The sequence below is a fragment of the Herpailurus yagouaroundi genome, unplaced genomic scaffold (genome assembly GCF_014898765.1).
Source record: "Herpailurus yagouaroundi ecotype Mexico unplaced genomic scaffold, PumYag 163, whole genome shotgun sequence".
Classification (NCBI taxonomy): domain Eukaryota; kingdom Metazoa; phylum Chordata; class Mammalia; order Carnivora; family Felidae; genus Herpailurus; species Herpailurus yagouaroundi.
In genome coordinates, this window is record NW_024412404.1 from 1313173 (window position 1) to 1335608 (window position 22436).

Here is a 22436-nt window from a genome sequence, read left to right on the forward strand (position 1 = left end):
TGGAGGTTTTCCAGACTTTTTTCTGTGGTTGATTTCAAGCTTCATAGTATTGTGGTCTGAAAGTGTGCATGGTATAATTTCAATTCTTGTATATTTATGAAGGGCTGTTTTGTGACCCAGTATGTGATCTATCTTGGAGAATGTTCCATGTGCACTCCAGAATAAAGTATATTGTGTTGCTTTGGGATGCAGAGTTCTAAATATATCTGCATATCCATGTGATCCAATGTCTCATTCAGGGCCCTTGTTTCTTTATTGACCGTGTGTCTAGATGATCTATCCATTTCTGTAAGTGGGGTGTTAAAGTCCCCTGCAATTACCACATTCTTATCAATAAGGTTGCTTATGTTTGTGAGTAATTGTTTTATATATTTGGGGGCTCCAATAATCGGCGCATAGACATTTATAATTGTTAAATGGATAGACGCTTTAATTATTATATAATGCCCTTCATCTCTTGTTACAGCCTTTAATTTAAAGTCTAGTTTGTCTGATATAGGTATGGCTACTCCAGCTTTCTTTTGACTTCCAGTAGCATGATAAATAGTTCTCCATCCCCTCACTCTCAATCTGAAAGTGTCCTTAGGTCTAAAATGAGTCTCTTGGGGCGCCTGGGTGGCGCAGTCGGTTAAGCGTCCGACTTCAGCCAGGTCACGATCTCGCGGTCCGAGTTCGAGCCCCGCGTCGGGCTCTGGGCTGATGGCTCGGAGCCTGGAGCCTGTTTCCGATTCTGTGTCTCCCTCTCTCTCTGCCCCTCGCCCGTTCATGCTCTGTCTCTCTCTGTCCCAAAAATAAATAAAAAACGTTGAAAAAATAAAATAAAATAAAATAAAATAAAATAAAATAAAATAAAATGAGTCTCTTGTAGACAGCAAATAGATGGGTCTTGTTTTTTTATCCATTCTGATACCCTATGTCTTCTGGTTGGTGCATTTAGTCCATTTACATTCAGTGTTATTATAGAAAGATATGGGTTTAGAGTCATTGTGTTGTCTGTATGTTTTATATTTGTAGCGATGTCTCTGGTAGTTTGTCTCACAGGATCCCCCTTAGGATCTCTTGTAGGGCTGGTTTAGTGGTGACAAATTCCTTCAGTTTTTGTTTGTTTGGGAACACCTTTATCTCTCCTTCTATTCTAAATGACAGACTTGCTGGATAAAGGATTCTCGGCTGCATATTTTTCCTGTTCATCACATTGAAGATCTCCTGCCATTCCTTTCTGGCCTGCCAAGTTTCAGAAGAGAGATCTGTTACGAGTCTTATAGGTCTCCCTTTATATGTTAGAGCACGTTTATCCCTTACTGCTTTCAGAATTTTCTCTTTATCCTTGTATTTTGCCAGTTTCACTATGATATGTCATGCAGAAGATGGATTCAAGTTACGTCTGAAGGGAGTTCTCTGTGTCTCTTGGATTTCAATGCCTTTTTCCTTCCCCAGATCAGGGAAGTTCTCAGCTATGATTTCTTCAAGTACACTCAGCACCTTTCCCTCTCTCTTCCTCCTCTGGAATACCAATTATGCGTAGATTATTTCTCTTTAGTGCATCACTTAGTTCTCTAATTTTCTCTTCATATTCCTGGATTTTTTTATCTCTTTTTCTCAGCTTCCTCTTTTTCCATAATTTTATCTTCTAGTTCACCTATTCTCTCCTCTGCCTCTTCAATCCGAGCCATGGTCGTTTCCATTTTATTTTGCATCTTGTTTATGCATTTTTTAGCTCCTCCTGACTATTCCTTAGTCCCTTGATCTCTGTAGCAAGAAATTCTCTGCTGTCCTCTATACTATTTTCAAGCCCAGCAATTAATTTTATGACTATTATTCTAAACTCACTCTCTGTTTATATTGTTTAAATCGTTTTTGATCAGTTTGTTAGCTGTCGTTATTTGCTGGAGGTTTTTTGAGGGGAATTCTTCTGTTTGGTCATTTTGGATAGTCCCTGGAGTGGTGTGGAACTGCAGGGCACTTCCCCTGTTCTGTCTTGAATAACTGGCCTTGGTGGGTGGGGCCACAGTCAGTCCTGATGTCTGCCCCCAGCCCACTTCTGGGGCCACAGTCAGACTGGTGTGTACCTTCTCTTCCCCTCTCCATTCTCTGTGGGGTGGCGTGGCCCGTCTGGGCTACTTGCACACTGCCAGGCTTGTGGTGCTGGGGATCTGTCATATTAGGTGAGGTGGATAGGCAAGGTGCACAGGGGCGGGAGGGGCAGGCTCAGCTCACTTCTTAGGTGATCCGCTTCAGGAGGGGCCCTGAGGCAGTGGGAGGGAGTCAGACCTGCTGCAGGAGGTGTGGCTCCGCAGAAGCACAGTGTTGGGTGTTTGCGTGGTGCAAGCAAGTTCCCTGGCAGGAATTGGTTCCCTTTGGGATTTTGGCTGGGGGATGGGCGAGGGGCATGGCGCTGGCAGCGCCTTTGTTCCCCGCCAAACTGAGCTCTGTCATCCCGGGGCTCAGCAACTCTCCCTCCTGTTGTCCTCCAGCCTTCCCGCTCTCCGAGCAGAGCTGTAAACTTAATAACCTTCCAGATGTTAAGTCCCACTTGCTGTCTGAATACACTCCCTCTGGCCCCTCTGCTTTTGCAAGCCAGACGCAGGGTCTCTGCTTGGCTTGTGCGCTGCCCCTCCGCCCCGGCTCCATTCGCCAGTCCATGTAGCGTGCCCCGCCTCTCTGCCCTTCCTACCCTCTTCCGTGGGCCTCTCGTCTGCGCTTGGCTCCAGAGACTCTGTTCTGCTAGTCTTCTGGCGGTTTTCTGGGTTATTTAGGCAGGTATAGGTGGAATCTAAGTGATCAGCAGGACGTGGTGAGCCCAGAGTCCTCCTACACCACCATCTTCCCCAGGTCCTCCTGTTTTTTTAGTTTCTATATCATTTATTTCTACTGTAATCCTATTTGTTGGGTTTGAGTTTTGTTTGTTCTCCTTTTTCTAGCTCATTTTGGTTGTAAAGTAAGATTGTGTCAGATTTTTTTCTTGATTCTTGAGATAGGCCTGTATTGCTTTAAACTTTCCTTAGAACTTCTTGTTGCACTCCAAAGATTTTGGACCATTGTAGTTTTTTTAAGTTTTTGAAAAAGGAATAAAATGATAATAGAAGGAATTTTTGGAACATCAGGAGGCAAGGAAGAACAGTAAGAATAAAAATATGGGGTCCAATTGGAATATCATACATCATTTATTTTTCTAGTGTATTCTAATATGTGACAGACAGTTTTTTGGTCTTACTTTGAATCGCATTTTAATAAGCTCCCTTGGTAGCAGCCTTTGAGTCTCATTGCTGTACTATAGTCAGGGGAGATCTTGAGCACACCTCACTGACCCAAAGGCTACCCTACAACTCAGCAATAGCACTACTAGGAATTTATCCAAAGGATACAAGAGTGATGATTCATAGGGACACATGTAACCCCAATGTTTATAGCAGTGCTTTCAACAATAGCCAAATTATGGACAGAGCCTAAATTTCCATCAACTGATGAATAGATAAAGAAGATGTGGTTTATATATACAATGGAATACTACTTGGCAATGAGAAAGAATGAAATCTTGCCATTTGCAGCAACATGGATGGAATTGGATGCTATTATTCAAAGTGAAATAAGTCAGTCAGAGAAAGACATATATCATATGTTTTCACTCATATGTGGAACTTGAGAAACTTAACAAAAGACCATGGGGGAAGGGAAGGGGAAAAATAGTTACAAACAGAGAGGGAGGGAGGCAAACCATAAGAGACTCTTAAATACAGAGAACAAACTAAGGGTTCATGGGGAGGGGGATGGAGGAGAGGGGAAAATGGGCGATGGGCATTGAGGAGGGCACTTGTTGGGATGAGCACTGGGTGTTGTATGTAAGCGATGAATCATAGGAATCTGCCCCCAAAACCAAGAGCACACTGTATATACACTGTATGTTAGCCAACTGGACAACAAATTACATTTAAAAAAAAAATAGAAAGCAAAAAGAACAAAAAAAAAAAAAAGGAAGAAGAATGCTGACTGGGAACCTTCTCATGCCTGCATAGTAGGTTGTAATTTTCATCCCAAGTCTTGCTGGTTAAGGGCCCAACAAGAAAGAGAAGGGACATTTAGTAGGAGTTCTGGAGAAAATTTGACAAAAGCACCATTCACAAAGGTATAGGCAGGGTGAAGGCAACAATAAGGAATGCTAAAGCAAACAAGAACTATCAAGAATTGAAAAGTTTTACTATTTTTGAGAAGGGGGATAGAGTACATCTGATAGGAGAAATAGAGACATGTGGTACAGATGAATCCAGCCACGCCAGAACCACAAGGTTCTGAAGAATGGAGAAAGTAGAAGATGACACACTCAAGGTTTTACTCCCTCCTCTCCCAGATATGCTGGTGCCCCCACTGGCAGAACTGAAATGGAAGGGACCAAGGAACAAGGATGAACTGGATGATAGAGTCCCAGCTCACAGTGGAAGGCAAAAAGGATGGAGAATAGAACTGGGGGAATGGTAAAGGAGGAATAACCAGCTCTGTTGTAAGAAAAACACAAGAGAGAGGACCTAATTAGCAAACAGTACCCTGGGGGGAAAAAACCCTAAAAAACAAAATAAAACGCTTTTGTACCAATATACATGGACAGTACTCAGGACTAAATTTCTGGCATACTTTAAAGAAACATTCAGTATATTTAACTAACCAATACTGTTAGTCTCGTTTTCTCTTCAAAAAGCTACTTCTAAAACCCAGTAGGTATATAATGGATGTGATTTCAGTTGTAAGATTTCTAATTCCAGTTCAGTTTTTCTGGCCAGGAAATTTATTACATAAAGACCTCCAAGGTTTGTAGAAGAACATCCTAGCATTAAAGTACATAAAAGTTAAGTAGGTCAAAAGATGGATTCTCCTTGCTCTGATAGGATGATCAGACTTTCAGGCCAACCACCAATAAGATCTGCATATAAATCAATAGCTTTACTACTATTATACCAAGAAATGATCATTTCTTTTCTCTTGCAGAGAACATCATGGGAATGCTATGCAGCCATCTGTCAAGGATAACAGTGGTAGCCATGGCTCTCCTATCAGTGGAAAATTAGAAGGCATCTTCTTCAGCTGCAGCACTGAATTCAATACTGGGAAACCACCCCAGGATTCACCTTACGGAAGATACAGGTTTGAGATTGCAGCAGAAAAACTTTTTAACCCCAATACTAACTTATACTTTGGGGACTTCTACTGTATGTACACTGCTTATCATTATGTGATTCTTGTTATTGCCCCTGTGGGATCACCAGGAGATGAATTTTGTAAGCAGCGCCTTCCTCAGCTAAATTCCAAGGATAATAAATTTTTGACCTGCACAGAAGAAGATGGGGTGCTGGTTTACCACCATGCCCAGGATGTCATTTTAGAAGTCATTTACACTGATCCTGTGGATCTTTCTCTGGGCACTGTAGCAGAAATCACTGGTCATCAGCTCATGAGTTTGTCTACTGCAAATGCAAAGAAAGATCCCAGCTGCAAAACCTGTAATATCAGTGTTGGACGTTAATGCCCACTTTTCTTATTCTTACTCAGTCCCTTTTCTTCCCTTAGGAGCATTGATCCTCTGTTGTCCATTCTCATCACCAGATGTTTTCCACTGAAGCATGCACATGCCGCTATCACCAAAAGCAAAGTGCCATTTTTCAAATTTCATTCAGAGCCATTCTAGTGTTTCCTATTCCCTGCCTTTCCCATTACTTTCAGTGATGAAAGTTCTCCTCTGACACTTTATTGCCTAGATGCTGCAATGTCTTTATTTTTCCTTTATGCCAAACATAACAAGACAATTATATAAATGCTTTAGCAAAATACAAAATAACAGCTTATAAATGGTGTTTAAATATGCATTCATTTTAATCTACTGAACAAATATTGGGATAACTCCAAACCGCATGAAAGGGTGTAATTGCAGCATGAGTTAAATCTTGAAGCCTAGAATTGTCAACACTTCCAACTTGTTGTTTGACAGTGTTATTTATGTTATTTATATTAGCTAACAGGAAACAACTATTGTGTTTCAACATAATAAATATAATAGAAAAATATTTTATTTGTATTGTTGTATAAAATATTTACAATCATATAGAATATATAGAGTTACATTTTAATAGCAATTGTATACATGTCATGAAACCATTTCCCTTATCAAAGATGTAGTTTGTAAACTTCAAATAGTTGTGTATCTGTCCTGTTACAAGTAGATGACTTCAATTAAACAAATTTATGAAGGACATCATTCTGATTCATAAAAGTTATAAAATACCAGGTAAATACAGAGAAAACAATAAGCCTCTGAAATACTCTACTTCTGAAAGTCAATATTCTTCCCACCCAAACTATATGAAAATGTGAATTTGTTCAACATCATGCTTAAACATTACAGAAAACAGAAATACAAACATGGTTGTTACAAGAGAGAAAATGTTGCCTCTTATTTTTACAAAGGCAAAATAATAAACGCATGTTTTAGTACAAAATAACACAAAACCATATGCACTAAAGTTGATGAAGCAAATAAAATATTTAGCTTTCTTTTCCAAGGTGTCAGCAATTTACAAATTTTGTGCAAGATGAAGAATACCTACAACTCATGAGAAAGCTTTGTGACTATACAAAGTACAGACTTTGGAACATTAAGAAAAATGCATATTCCCAATGCAAAAATAGTTATATGCTCTTATAGTAAACAAAAAGATTAGCAATCATAACTATGATCACATTAGAATTATATACTGCAGACCACGAATCTATCCCAAAATACCTATTTTTAAATTTTAATACAATAGTTTACTTTAATATAAACATCTGTCATTATAGACAAAGCTAATTCACAAAGTACATGCTATCAGAATGAACTTTGGTAACCAGAAATGTAAAATCTCAAATAACAGGTAAAATCTGCTATTTTTATATAGAAATAAAAAATTAGCAGTGACACATTCTAGTATGCTTTACTGATAGCCTAGCAGACTTAAGGGACAAGGTAGATTTTTTATCACTTAAAAATCTATTAGAATTTTTAAATATATTAAATTCTTACTAGCCATATTCCTTCCTACATAAAAAGAAAAGTTTCTTTTCATCCTTATTGATTTTTTAAAAAATCATGCTCTTTTCCACACTTTAACATAAGCAGTTTTTGGACACAAAATAGACTTTTCCTAACAAGTGGCCCACTGAACAAGTATTATTTAGATTTGATAAAATATTAAGATGGTTTTTGAAATAATTATACTGACCATGTGTTTTCTCCTTGGCATGGAGCAATTTTTCCAATTATATTGTTAGTATATTTCCCCCATTTAACTCTTCCATCCTCATTTATAATTACACTTGCCATCCCTTCTTAAAAACAGCTAATACTACCACTAAAGTGCTTTGATTCTCAGTATGTCAAAACTACTTAGCAAGAATGTCATAGGTAAAGAAACTTGGCCTTATCCTGGTTGAAAGTGAGCACAAATATTTCCTGAACCTCAGATGGTTTTGGCCACATCTTGCTTGCTGATGAGGACCTCTAATAGTCTCAGTTTGGCTTTTATGTGCTTGTATTCATAGTACTCATCTGCCATCGGTATCCTATCTTCCTTTTGTGGACTTCTGCAAAACAGGAAAGACTATTAGCTCATAATAAATCAAGTCATTAAAAATCCTTTTATAATTTTTACATGAGAAAGTACAGGGTGGATGTTTCCACTTGGCTTTTGCATCATGTCTTTTTTACCTTCCCTTCCACCTTCACACTCTCCCTCTTTCATGTGTTATTGGATTTTTATATAATAGAGAATGTCATAGGTGTTTTGCAGATATATGATCCAGTGCTCAGACATATATCAATGGAGCAAGTAAAAAGGTCTGAGGAATAAAACAAAAACCACAACTCAAGGCATTCTTTAGTTATTCTACCGTTACTCATGCCAAAGTCCCATACCTGTGCAGAATGTCCAGCCCTGACAGTCAGAATTGTTCAAAATTCAACCTAAAAAACTACATAAATTAAAAGAATGTATAAATTTATTGTTATAGGGGAAAAAAGCTCATTGGCTATCTTGTAAATATGAAATATTTCCAAGTTTTTTAAATTATAATACCTATCTCTGCCAATGTGTAGTAGAATCAAAGAGATGTTTATGGATTGAATTTATGGGAGTCTGAATTGCAGTGGTTCTCTTTGCACACTAATTCTAAGGCTACACATCTAAGCACAGTTTATACATCTGCATTCTAACTACTATGTGTTCTTGCCATTTACTTTGAAGAATGTTTGGGTAACATCTGGAGTTAAAACCATTCCTTCCCACAAAAACATGTTGCCAGGATATGTTTCCTAAAGGGCAGTAATTGATTCAGGATCTTAGATAGCCCTTGTCTCCTTGGTTGATAAGATGACCAATTGCTTTTAGAACATTTTCACTCATGACTTTGAAATATAAGGGGTGGAAAACAGATGAAGTACCACAGTTGCTACTGAAAATAAACACTAATATTAGTATGGCTGAATATAGGTAAATCGCAAGCACTTGATGTTTTACCTATAGTTCCTTCTATTTTCCTAGTACTGATAAAAGAAATATCTCTCACAAATAAAAAAAATAGTGAAAGTATAAAGATTTCCTAAGAATGTAGTTATCTACTTGTGACACACCACTATACATTGCCCTGGAATTTCTAGTACAGAACTCAGAAGAGTACACAAACCTAAAGACAGGGTTTCTATTAAATATTGCCTAAGTTATTTAACAATTCCTTTGCCTCCATTCTGTATTATGGACCAACCTTTTATCTGGGAATTTAATACCATCTTAACTTGTATAAACATATATAAGTGAAGAAATGGTCTAATTTATAGGGAAACACTAGTAATCCATCATGTAACTTTTCCCTGGGCCTGCATACTCCATTTTGGCTAATAAAGAAGAGTGCATTGGCCAGAATGAAAAATTTGGCTAAGTATTTCCTGAAGCAGTTATCCCATTATGTAAAACATGCTAATGTGCTTAATACAGTTCCTGGCTCAAAAATATTAATGTCATATCTATATGATTAATCCTCTTGCTTGGCAAATATTACTAAGAACATTTACAGTAACTTAAACTTTTTAGTACTCCATTTCCATGGTTATTTTACCATATGGATAGGATTAGGACTTCCTAATAAAATGTTTTAGGAGAAAAGATTAAGATCCATATTTCCTACCCATTTAACCCTTTGATTTTAGTTGTAATCTACTACCACTTTGGCATTTAGTTTAAGTATTACCAGAAGAGGGCCTAAAATTTCAGTCAAATATAGGCATATCTGAAGTGGGATTAGGACTCAAAGGTGCAGTAGAATACTATACATAGAACATCACTAACTTCTCTGTATATCAGAAGGCATGACAAGTACCACTCTCTAGTGGTAGTCCTCCATTAGGCAGGACTATTAGCATACTGGTGGGTGAGGGGGATTCTCAAACTTTTTAGACTCCTGGGTTCATATAGGTAAAAAAAATGTAAATGTAAAAGCTGTATGGAAATTCTGTAAAGGAAAAATAATGGAAATGAAAAAAGAAAATGAAAAATTATGTTTTATATTCTAAATTTAACAGCCACATAACATTTTTCAGTAGATTAGTTAACAACAGCAGAAAGGTAAATTTGGAGTCCAGGCAGAAAACAAAGTGGATTACATCTGTATTTGCTAAGTACAATAAGTTTCTGACTTAATAGGTCAAATCCTAGTACACAGCTCTGGAGGACTGAAATGGAGAAACTGCTAAGAGGTGACTAGACCTCTTTCAGGGTGTTTTAGAAAAGTCCCTTGTCCATTAGGTCAACCCTCAGTCTGCTGAAATGGAAGAAATCACGAGAGGCAGATATGTACATGGAGAGGAATATCAAGGGGCCAGTGTATCACTGACTCCTACCTCTGCCACCTTAATAACTTTGTGACTTTGGGAAAGTTACACCTTATTATTTTTAATACTGACATCCCACATGACAACTATACCTTCCCAAAGTATTCCATGAAGTCCAGTCATTTCATTGTACAACCATGGAAACAGGCTGAGGATAGGCAAATGATTTTTCTTCTTTCTCTTACATAGATCAATAATCCTTAATCTCATGATATATGTACATACATACACACACATAATCCTTAATCTCATAATTATATATATATATATATATGCATGCACATATATAATACATATATATAGTACATATAAAAGTTGTATATACATTGACAATATAGCCAAATTTAGAGGAAACTGATGGAGTGCACATGGAGACTTGGGTTGACAAAAATAGACAAATAGAGGATACAGCTAAACACTTATTTAAAGGATAGAGAAAATAGCTATGAACTTTTGACCAAATCCTGAAAATAAATAATTAAGGATAGATCCTGAAGTTTAAAAGATATATTTAAAGCAAAGGAAGAATTAATGAAGTGGGGAATAATTTGTGAAACTAATCAAGAACAAATAAATTATATGGGTTAAAAAATCAAATAGATTTCTTAAAGTTTTAGATAAATTCAATAATTATAAAGAGATTTATAAAGCAAAGTTAGGAATTTTTGCAATTCATCTTTATTTTTTTAAAGCCTTATGTCATACTTGATGGCTACAGCCTCCCATAAAACATACCTAATAATGGCACTATTAGAATGTTGCATTAGATCTCAGTCACTATTGAAATTATTTATATCTTTTATAAATTCACATTCCTGCCCAAAACTCCAGCTCATTCTTAATGATAATTCCCTAGGAAATACTTGCTTAAAAAAAATCTTTGCCCAACTTACCTTCCCGTTTGTTTAAAAAATTGTTCTTCAAATTCTCTTAAGGCTTTCCGAAGTCTCTTCTTGTCAGCCCTAGTTTCTCGGAGATGGTCAAGAAGTACAGGCCTATACCAAGTAAAATATGGATTTGCCATTACTAAACTCTGGCATAATTGAGACATCATAAAATGATTTATCTATTCAGCAAATCATACTATGATACAGAAGAGTTCTGCCTAAAAGTATCTTTTGAATAAATATAGTACATGTAGAACCTAATCATAGGGAAGCACATAAGCAGAGAATGAAAACAATGTCATAGGAGAAGAGAAAGAACAAAAGGAGAAAGGAGAGGAGAAAAAAGGCAAGCTGACTGAGTGACTAAGTCCATTACAAAATGTGGTTAGGGTGAGGTACCTGTCTAGCTCAGTCAGTAGAGCATGTGACTCTTGATCTCAGGGTTGTAAATTCAAGCCCCGCATTGGGTGTAGAGATTACTTAAAAATAAAATCTTAAAAAAAAATTGAAGTGTGGTGAGGGTAATGACCATATGAATGGATGAGGGAAAAGGAGACATTTTAAAAGAATACTCATTGGTATTTGGTGATAGACTATACTTAAGAGGCACAAGAGGAAGAGAGTTTAAAACAAGTTCTATCCTTAATGTAGAGTATGGGGAAAATGGCAAAAACCTTGGGAATGAAATTAGACCCAAAGTGAAGATAGAGTTACACTGAAAATTCTACTCACTTCATTCTACTAATACAAAGCATATACTTTTAAAGCAGGAATTTTTATCTAGGGAACTTGTGCATGGTTTCAGAGACTGAACGCCCTGAAATTATATATTGACATTAAAAAAAATATTCTTAACACCCCTCAAAAGCTGCTTAAGAACCAAACAACCAACAAATAAATGAAGGAAAGGAAAGAGGAGAGAAAAAAGAAAGAAAACAAGAGCGGAAGGAAGATGGATTTCTGCTTCCAAATGGGTTACTTCTCTGAGCCGAAGTTGTGGTACCAACTGATTCTACAAACACACTAAAATCCCAATTTACAACTTAGTCCTTAGTCTCACCTCATATATGTGGGTGGATTCCATACCTATCTTGAGGTATACACTCACCACACTGTAATACATGTTAAAGGAAATCTCATAATCTGGCCTATAATATACAAACGAAAGAAGGTGAAATGATGAAGAGAAATGCCAACTACTAAATAATGGTAATGATAACAATAATGATAATACTAATGAAAATACAAATAGCTCCTGAAGGGCCATTAGGAGAAAAAGGGCAGCTCATTTACTGAAACCCAAGGTGATTCCCAGGCTAGAGAAACCATCTTATCTAAAGGCCCTGAAATGTTGAACCACATGGGACCCCAATTCCTTTTGGTCTAGCATTTTCAAAAGCCAGCTCTGCTTCACACACTGCTGAGAATTAGACTGGTGCCAGAACCTGCTGAAAAGGTATGCAACTAGAGGAAATTGAACATTAACATTTTTGGCATCTTTAGGACCTTATTGAGAGTGTTGGTTCCTCATGGCTTTGTCTTCTCAATTCTCCAATAAGGAGAACAACCAGATTATGCTTTTAGGCTGCTCTCTGGTAGGTTGCATTTTTTAGAGAATCTAACAGCTCTTGTGAATTTTGTAGGCACATGTAAGGTATCTAAGACTATAAAGAGTTAAAAAGAAACTCCATATTTAAGATTCACACTCACATAGTGGCCTCATGTAAATTGGACATGGATAGGGCTGGTTGTTTGGCTTCTTTTTTTTCATCTGACAGCAGGACCCTAATAGGTTCCGTCTCATTAGAGAAGGTGAGGTGGTCGCCAATAGGCAGGTGAGATGCTGTATCTGGCAGAGAAGGTTGTTGGCTTCCCTGTGGACAGTCTTCATCAGAGTCTTCTTCCTCCTGCTTATCACAAGCAGAGTTAAATGAAGTCACAAAAATGCTAAGTGACTCTTGAAGCAAAAACAGGAAGAGGAACCATAAATAGACACCATGAAAAGAGTAGGTGATCCCTGTACCACTGAAAACCCAGAAGGAAACAAACAAGAGTGACTCTTCCTCAGTTGCATCAAAAAACTTACAGAAGTTAATGATCAAAGAAGCACCCCATCCCCACCCAATGCTGGGCTAAAATGCTCAGCAAGTTTGTCTTTTTGCTGGACCAAAGAAGGCACAGAATCTAGGACTGCCTACTAGTTCCTCCCTTTCACTCAGACCTGGACCCCAGCTTCACAACAGTTACATGGGTTAGGATGAAATGGACTTCAGACACCTTTTGTTATTCAGAAATACCCCAAATCAGATCCTGGTGTGGGCCACATTCAGATATAGAGGATAGTCAGAAAATTGACAAATTCAGGGAAGAGCTCTATGAAGGCCAAAGCAAAATGGAGTTACTCCTTAACCTGTTCTGCTAATACTTACCACAACCAAAAGAATTTTTTGCAAGGAAATCTGAAAATCATACCCCATTTTAAACCATGCTTCTTTAATGGGAACATTTTAGAGATTATGAATCACTATTGTGTTTGTCTTGAAAATTGTGAAATTATAAATGTAGTCCAGTATACTTAAATGTATATTTGTTAATGTTTATTCCTTTTTATACTGATATCTTGAGCAAGTGACTGTTTTAATATTAATGGAGTAGGATTTGTGGTGCCTTTCTAGTTCTGTATTCCCATAAATCATTCTTTATTAAAAACAGTCTAGCTCAATTTTAGTAGCCATGTTTTCTATTGAAATAAATCTTATGTCTTATTCAGTGATGGTTAAATGGTACCAAAAACAAATGTTGCATTTGTATCAAGGAACATGTAGTCAATTTTCTTATTAAAGAAGAAAAATTAACACACGGAATAGAAAGACTCTGTGTGGTTTAGCTGTGTTGTAAATTAGATGATGAAATTGAAATTCATCAGTTGTTCTCCTCATCCAAGAAATTAAAGCAAATATTAAAACTGGCTTCAAAAATGCAATTTCTGGGCACCTGGGTGGCTCAGTTGATTAAGTGTCTAACTCTTGATTTCAGCTCAGTTCATGTTCTCATGTTTTGTGAGTTTGAGCCCTACATTGGACTCTATGCTTACAGTGCAGAGCCTACTTGGGATTCTCTCTCTTCCCCTCTCTTACCGCCCCTCCCATGTGTGCTCTCTCACAAAATAAACTAAAAAATGCAGTTGCTATATATTCCTGTTTCATAATAGTTTTAATTATCATCCACCTGTTAAGTATGATATTTGGCTCAAAGGAGACCACATTTCTACTGTGTGAAATAACAACTGACCTTTTTAGCAGCATATACTGCCAAGAAGGCTTCTTTATCACTGTCATAGTGCTGCCTCCCTACTTAAACAATACCAAGCACAAGTACAGGTTTCTAGTTAATGCAAGCATGCTGACTTACAATTGTTGGAATAAGGGAAGGTGTTGACAAGATTTGCTTGATAATTCTGTATCGGTCATAAAGAGGCTTTATGAGGTTCTTGTCTTGCTTAGCTACCTGAAAAACATGAAATTAATTATTGTTCCTTTCTCAGGCAAGAATGAAAGCATGTCAGTATTTTTAGCAGGCAAAAAAAAAAAAAAAACAGTTTTGAAGCCTCAAAGTGAGGGATTAATAATACTATAATGCAACAGTAATTAGAAAAAGGGAAGACAATTATAAGATACTGTTTAAAGCACATGCCAATTTTCTTCCAGGAAAAGTTTCTTAAAGGATAGGTCCAAGTTTAGAAAGATGTTTTAAGGCTTCTGAAGGAATCCTAAATATGTAATGGTAAGAAGCCTGTCATTTTATTTCTTCATTCTTAAAAAACAATATGTAGACCTATTGATTTTTCTTCTGAAACATGTATTTTATATGGATCTTCCTGATTATATTCACAAACACAAACTTTGTATGGGTCTTCATCACAAGCTTGGAGTATATACTAGGTTACTGGCTAGCTCTGCCACAAACTATTTTTGATACGACAATTAACTTATTTGAATCCTTATCTTACCTGTACAATAAGGAGGTTGGAATTACAAAGTTCCTTCCAACTGAAAGATTTCATAAACTCTTGGTCCAAATATGTATTCTCCTAAGCACTATTTTTAACAGGTCACACTGTGCATAAAAATTTAAATAGCTTCCTATTTATCAATCCTCTATTTACCTACCCACCACCACTATATCATCCTTCTCTCCATCCAAAGTGACCATCCAAAATGACCAAACCTCTGCTTGCCTTGGTTTTCCTCCCTTCTGTGTATCCTACATTAATTTGCTATATGTTTACTACACACAATTTTTTCACTCTGGTCAGATGGTTCTCACTAAGCGACTAGCAGGAAGGAAACAGGAGAAATAGCACAGAGCAAATCACCCAGGTATCTTTTGTCAAAGTACACATACCCAAGGTGCTCTCTGGATCTCTGCCTTCCAGATCCCACAAAGGGATCCTGAAGGAAAAGAACATGGCTTAAGTATGTGTATTTTTCAAACTTCCTAGTTATTCACATGTTACCCTACCCCTGTCCCAGTTGAGAACCGTTCTGGCCCACATTTAGCTCCCTTTTCTCTGAACTTTTCTATCTGATTATCTGGGCCTTAACTATGTACTGTGTTTCAGATTTGTCTGCCCAAATGAGTTAGAAGTTTCTTGAGGACAAAAATTATATCAGATATTTTAAAAAATTCTCACAGTACTCAACACATCCCCTTCCCTGCTATAAATATATCAACTCAGGTTTAAAAACAAAAGTACCCTAATTTCTAACAATCTTCATATAAATTCCATAGGCTATAACCTAAGAACTTTCATTTTCAGTAGAAAGACAGATCACCTCTCTCTGTAGAAGCCATTTAAGTATTGGTTAAGTAACCACAAGACCCTTTCGTTTTCCAGCCTAATAATTTCTTAAATATTTTCCTAGTCATGATACATCTTGCCATGAAAAAAAACAAACCTTTTATCTATCTTATGGGGTTTTAATAGGTAATAAAGAAAAAAAATCTCAATCCAAGTTCAGAAAACATGAACAATGTTTTTTATTCAGTATCTCATTGGGACTTATATTTCATAGAAAGCAACTTCAGAAAAATGATGTATTTAACTATTATTAGCATCTCTGTACAGCAGTTTGATTTTTGTAATTTTATTTATTTTTACTAAATTCTTTGGATTCTAGAAAAGCTAAATTTTGTCCTAAAAGAGGAAAATAGTGACCAAAGAGCAGCTTAGGATGATAAATGCCATTATAGAAGAATATCGTCCAAAGATGCCAGATGAAAATCAGGGTCCATGTACAATGTATGCACTTATCTTTCACTCTGATTAGTTGATTTTACTCTTAGAATAATTACCAAAGTAATCCCTTGTATATGCTTTATATAGAAACTCCAAAAGTACACATAAAACATTAGCCGCAATAGTTACCTGCTTGGGGTAGAGCTAGCAGATGGAGTGGCAAAGAATCTATTTAATGTGTGGCCATTTGTATTTTCTTTTGAACTATGTGAGATAGTATTACCAATTTTAAAAATTGTTTTATTATTTAAAATGACAAGTAGGCAAAATAACTTGATGGGATCTTACTTTTTGTGCCCTTTACTTTTAAGTTGCCCTCTCTGCAAGGTATAACAACCAGTGGGTATAACAACCTACTAATCACTATATTTTCATTTTATTTTTTAAAATAAAATGAGTTATATATATTTTTAAAAACCTGCTTTCCTCCTCAAAGATGCTGCAGTTAGTGAAGGGCCAGAAGTAACTGCCATTACTCATCCAGTTAGTAAGTTGTGCCATGCACTTGATACCACCTACAGTTCTGGGAAAGGGCAATAAAATGGGTATAACATGCCAGCACCAATTCAGGATTTTTACAAGAAATGGACATAAATAGGCACCACAGTCAGGGATGACTCATTCACTTACAGTGCTCAATTTGTGCCATGCACCTGATACCACCCTACGGTTCTGAGAAAGGGCAATAAAATGGGTATGATGTGCCAGCACCAATTCAAGATTTTCACAAGAAATGGACATAAATAGGCACCACAGTCATACCTAAGGGATTATTCATTCACCTACAGTGCTCAATGAATAGATACCCTGTGACCCAGAAGTTGTTACCTCCAAAAATCATCTATAAATAAAAGAGGAAGAAAATTACCCTATAGCAGTATCTGAACTGACAAGGCAATGCTGTGGGATTTATCAGCTTTAGTATGGACTCTGACTAAACACCAAATGTGAAAATTTCATAAAGTTCTCTCTAGAAAAGAAATAATTCTTCATCTTGGAAATTTTAATATTTACAGTATTTTCAACAGTAAAGCAAGGACCCCAGATGAAAATAATCTGTCAATTTGAGTGTAAAGAAATAGAACCTAGTCAGATAATCTCAAGTGCTAATGAGTTCACTGAGGATCCAGGAATAATATAGCTACTGTGGAAATTTGCAATCCTCCCTTGGCTGCTTCTGTGGTTTTTGGGCTCTCCTGTAGGAACCACCTGATAGCTGACTAGCCACTATCAGGTTTGGTATTTTAACTCCCCCCACCCCCCAGGAACAATACTACAGCTTTAGATATTGAGAGCTACATATTCCACTACAGATGCTTTCTATTTAAAGGGCCTCACTTTAGCCTACTGCAGAGATGCTAGCTTTATCTGAAGGGGCTTCTGACACTTATTATACAGTTTAGCCATTTAAGCAAAGATAACTTCCAAAGAACTCAAATATGTTTCTCTGATCTTTAGACTCTCTGTTCATGTGTCTATTAGACTTAGATGTCTCAGTAGGGTGACCAACCATCCCCATTTTTCCAGGATGGGGCATTTTGAAAGACGTGCAATTTTTAACATCCAGGAAAATCCAAGGAAACCAGGGATAGTTGGTCACTGTATTCCTCAAAAATATTAAAGTGAACGTGTTAAAAACAGAACCTCTTAATTTTTCACTCATCCTGAATCTGTTCCTTCTGTAGTTTTCCCTATCTCAGTAAATGGACCTGTCACCATCTTGGATTCTTCCTTTCCTTCCCTCCTACCATCCAATGATTCAGCACATCCTTTTGATTATACTTCCAAAATATACTTTGAGTATGTCTATTTCTTTCCATCCCTAAGGCTTTCATGCTAGTCCAAACCACCCATTTCATCTTTCTCTATCCAGAATTTTCCCCTGTGATTTGTTCTCCATGAAGGAATAACAAAGATCTTTTAGGGGCACCTGGGTGGCTCAGTCCGTTAAGTGTTCAACTTCAGCTCAGGTCATGATCTCGCAGTTCATGAGTTCGAGACCCCGGCCGGCTCTGTGCTGATAGCTGAGACTGGAGCCTGCTTCAGATTCTGTCACACACACACACACACACACACACACACACACACACACACCCCTCTCTCTGCCCTTCCCCTGCTCTCTCTCTCTCTCTCTCAAGAATAAATATTTTTAAAAATTTCAGCAGTATCTTTTAAATGTAAATCACACCATATCACTTTCCTGCTTTCAACGACTCAACAGTTTTCCAATACTTTAGGTAGTAACTTAAAAGGTACTATGTCAGGGGCCCCAGTCTGACTTTCTGACATCTCATACCATCCTGTGCTCTAGCCCTCAGACCCAGAATTCTAAGTACACACAATCTTTTCCCTCAAGGCCTTCATATTGGCAATTCCATCTGCCTAAAATGATTTTTGCTGCTCTCTTGGCCTGCTGATTCTTCATTAAATGTCACCTATTGGCCTTCCTAGTCACATTATATAAAGTAGAAAGCATACCCATTATTTTCTATACTATCTGTTTAATTCTTTGCACACTGCTTATCAAAATCTTTAATAACTTTACTTATTGAGCTGTTTATTTGTTGTTGTATCCCAATTTTCAGAAGTACATGAGTTTCATGAGGGCAGTAACCCTCATAGCTTCTCTGTCTTATTATATCCAATATGTATCATACCTCACAACACATTGTTGTGCCTATTATGGCACTCAAATATTTTTGCAAATTAATGATTGCCCACCAGTCACCAGGCATCTTTCCTTATTGTCACAATAATTACGTAAGTAGGTATTATCTGTATTTTATAGATGAGTAAATTGAATCTCAGAGAACTAATTCACTTACTAAGTATACATGGCTAGAAAGTGGCTTATTGAAGCATTGAGTCCTGATCTAAGTCTACTCTACCAATCCTAACTCATCCCTCATTGCCCTAATGAAGTAGAACATAGAATTAGGTGTGTGTGTGTGTGTGTGTGTGTGTGTTACCCACTTATCTGCTGACTATCATAAAAATCCAGAATCTTTGGTGGCGTGGAATGAGTTGGCCAAGTGGATAAAAACCTATTCACTTCTTACAACATAGAATTGTTTTTTTTTTTAATCTAAAAGTATTTCATAAAAATAGAGGTGGCCAAAGGCCCATTTCTGCTTGTACATCACAAGTCTCCATGTAAAGAACAAGTCCAGGGGCATATGGTGAGCCTTTTGGGATTTGGCATATGTTGTCACCTATGATTAAGACCATATAATGTGCAATATAACAGGTAAAGTCACCATTATCAATAATACTTGATTCCAAAGTTAAATATGTTAGTTCATTCATTCATCTGTCCATTCATTCAGCAAACATTTATTCAATACCTACTATGTACAGACACTTGTAGGATCATGAGCTACAAATAGCTATTCTACTCAAGAGGTCTAAAGTATAAAATGAGAGATAGAAAATGTCATACAGCATAGTTAGGGCTATGATATGCAAGCTACAACTCTTATTCAAGAAATTAAAGGCAATCATACCACTTTTAGAGTTGATACAGAAAGGACTACAAGGAAGGTTCCTGGTCATAAATGAAATGTAAGCATAGATGTGCAGGATGAGAAGATGTGCAGGATGTGAAATCTTTCACAAAGATTTCAAAACTAAGATGTCTAAAGACTTCAGTCTAAAGACTAAAACTGAGGTCTTTAGACATCTTTTTACCTAACACTCTCTTAAAAAGCCTACCTATCTATCTTATAAGATACTAAACCATTTTCCTCACTATGTATACCTCATCCCAGCTGCATTATTTTTTAAATAAAATATATGGTAAAATGGGATTGTAATACTAGTCTTGGGTTAATTTGCTAATTTATTAGGGGAATAAGGGAGAAAGTAGATATGATACACCCTAATATCTTTGCTATCTGCTTCCTACCAGCATGCAATAGTATAACTTCCAGAATAACATTCTGGAATTAAGTGGGAACACCTATAGGTCATGGTCAATAACTTGCTAGGAGGTCACCTGACTGAAATTCAGAACCAGTCTCCTAAAGATGTTTATGTAGTGCCAAGTACTCTTACAAATTGGTCAAAACCATAATCTCTCTGGAATCCTATTGAATGTTGGGACCTGTGAGGATATGGTGAGGTACCTTAGAATCCTCCTGAGCAGGAAGTTGCTCTGTCTTCTCCTTTAGGCATGTCAGCACAGTATCAGGAGTGTCCTCTCCAGAGGAGCTTGGCTCAGGGCCCACAGCTTCTGGCTTCCCATTCTCTCTGGGGACTGCAGATTGCTCACAGGACAGGTTTCTAGGTGGGTCTTTGGGAGCACTCCCTTGTTCTTCTGACAATTTCAGCTTTAGTTCTAAGAGAAATGCCATGAGTTACCATGAGCAAGGAGGACTCACTGGGCTTAAGAGAAGAGAGCCTTTCAGAAATTCCCACCACTGATGTGAAGTCAGTGGAAATGGACATTATTGCTGATAGCTTTCCACAGGGCAAGGGCAGCCTTAATAACTAGAACCAACAGCATATCTCCTACTCAGGTGTGAAAACAAAGGGCTCTAGAGACTGGGATCTTATGGAAGTTGAGGGTTATGTGTAGAAGTAAGTCAGTGGTTTAAATTTCAGAGGATGAGATCTAGAGGAAGATGGTACCAGGCCCTCAAATATTTCACCCAATACCTATCACAACACCTGGAATTCTATACTCACTGGTTCATTTACTTGAGTTTTGAAAGTTTTGTGTCATTAAGAGCCCCTGTGTAAATGCAAGCACTTCTGTAAGGCTTTACACATGCAGACATCTGAGGAAATACAGGAGGGATAGGATATGAGAGATGGGAGTGCAGCCCCAACTTGACAATTTTGTCTAATGTCATCTTTTAAAATCCAGGATTCACCATTATTGCAATGTGTTTCTATATAAACCTAAATAACTAAAAGTAAAAAAGCAACTTGGGAATTATCATGGAATTAAATTTCAGAATATGCTAAAGGGTGGCCACTTATATTGATTTCTCAATTACAGAGCTCATTTTCTTTGTTTGATGTTTGTTTTTTAGTTACACTCTCGTGTGAGGTTTAAACATTGCATATTTTATAAACCTGCAACATCATTACAGTTTAATACCACTGAGCTCAGATGCCCTTCCAGTTCCTTATCACCTTTGGAAAATTTACAAATTTGGAAAAATTTCCACATCTAAGTATTGAAATAAGAATGTGGAGAGGAGGAGGGAAGATGGCGGCGTAGGAGGACGCTGGGCTCAACACGCGTCCTGCTGATCACTTAGATTCCACCTACACCTGCCTAAATAACCCAGAAACGCCAGAGGATTAGCAGAACGGAGTCTCCAGAGCCAAGCGCAGACGAGAGGCCCACGGAAGAGGGTAGGAAGGGCGGCGAGGCGGTGCGCGCTCCACGGACAGGCAGGAGGGAGCCGGGTCGGAGGGGCGGCTCGCCGACCAAGCAGAGCCCCCGAGTCTGGCTTGCAAAAAGCGGAGGGGCCTGACGGACTGTGTTCCCACAGCAAGCGCGACTTAGCGGCTGGGAGGTCATAAGTTAACAGCTCTGCTCAGAAAGCGGGAAGGCTGGAGGACAAAGGGAAGGAGAGCTGCTGAGCCCCCGGACGACAGAGCTCAGTTTGGTGGGGAACAAAGGCGCTCGACAGCGCCATCACCCCCCGCCCATCCCCCAGCCAAAATCCCAAAGAGAACCAGTTCCTGCCAGGGAACTTGCTCGCTCCGCGCAAACACCCAACTCTGTGCTTCTGCGGAGCCAAACCTCCGGCAACGGATCTGACTCCCTCCTGCTGCCACAGGGCCCCTCCTGAAGTGGATCACCTAAGGAGAAGCAAGCTAAGCCTGCCCCTCCTGCCCCTGTGCACCTTGCCTACCCACCTCAGCTAAGACGCCAGATCCCCAGCATCACAAGCCTGGCAGTGTGCAAGTAGCCCAGACAGGCCACCCCACCCCACAGTGAATCCCGCCCCTAGGAGAGGGGAAGAGAAGGCACACACCAGTCTGACTGTGGCCCCAGCGGTGGGCTGGGGGCAGGCATCAGGTCTGACTGCGGCTCCGCCCACCAACTCCACTTATACACCACAGCACAGGGGAAGTGCGGACTCTGTGCGGACTCTGCAGGTCCTCACCACGCCAGGGACTATCCAAAATGACCAAGCGGAAGAATTCCCCTCAGAAGAATCTCCAGGAAATAACAACAGCTAATGAGCTGATCAAAAAGGATTTAAATAATATAACAGAAAGTGAATTTAGAATAATAGTCATAAAATTAATCGCTGGGCTTGAAAACAGTATAGCTGACAGCAGAGAATCTCTTGCTACAGAGATCAAGGGACTAAGGAACAGTCAC

The 22436-nt window shown here is 38.2% G+C and overlaps 2 protein-coding genes across 4 annotated transcripts in view; one reads left to right on the top strand and one right to left on the bottom strand.

Moving 5' to 3' along the window:
* The window catches only part of PHYHIPL (phytanoyl-CoA 2-hydroxylase interacting protein like), a 93673-nt gene extending 88044 nt beyond the window's left edge, over positions 1 to 5629 (top strand). For all 3 annotated transcript variants that reach the window (XM_040485076.1, XM_040485079.1, XM_040485077.1), the window contains exon 5: positions 4978 to 5629. In XM_040485076.1, the coding sequence (XP_040341010.1) occupies positions 4978 to 5512 (535 nt within the window). In that variant the 3' untranslated portion in view covers positions 5513 to 5629. The remainder of the gene's footprint in view (positions 1 to 4977) is intronic.
* A 206-nt stretch (positions 5630 to 5835) lies between these two features.
* FAM13C (family with sequence similarity 13 member C) overlaps positions 5836 to 22436 on the bottom strand; it is a 116054-nt gene continuing 99453 nt past the window's right edge. Inside the window, exons 8-12 of the mRNA XM_040485053.1 lie at positions 20215 to 20426; positions 14203 to 14298; positions 12502 to 12698; positions 10798 to 10899; positions 5836 to 7605 (exon numbers count right to left, since the gene is read on the bottom strand). Coding sequence (XP_040340987.1) covers positions 7482 to 7605; positions 10798 to 10899; positions 12502 to 12698; positions 14203 to 14298; positions 20215 to 20426 — 731 coding nt within the window. The 3' untranslated portion in view covers positions 5836 to 7481. The remainder of the gene's footprint in view (positions 7606 to 10797; positions 10900 to 12501; positions 12699 to 14202; positions 14299 to 20214; positions 20427 to 22436) is intronic.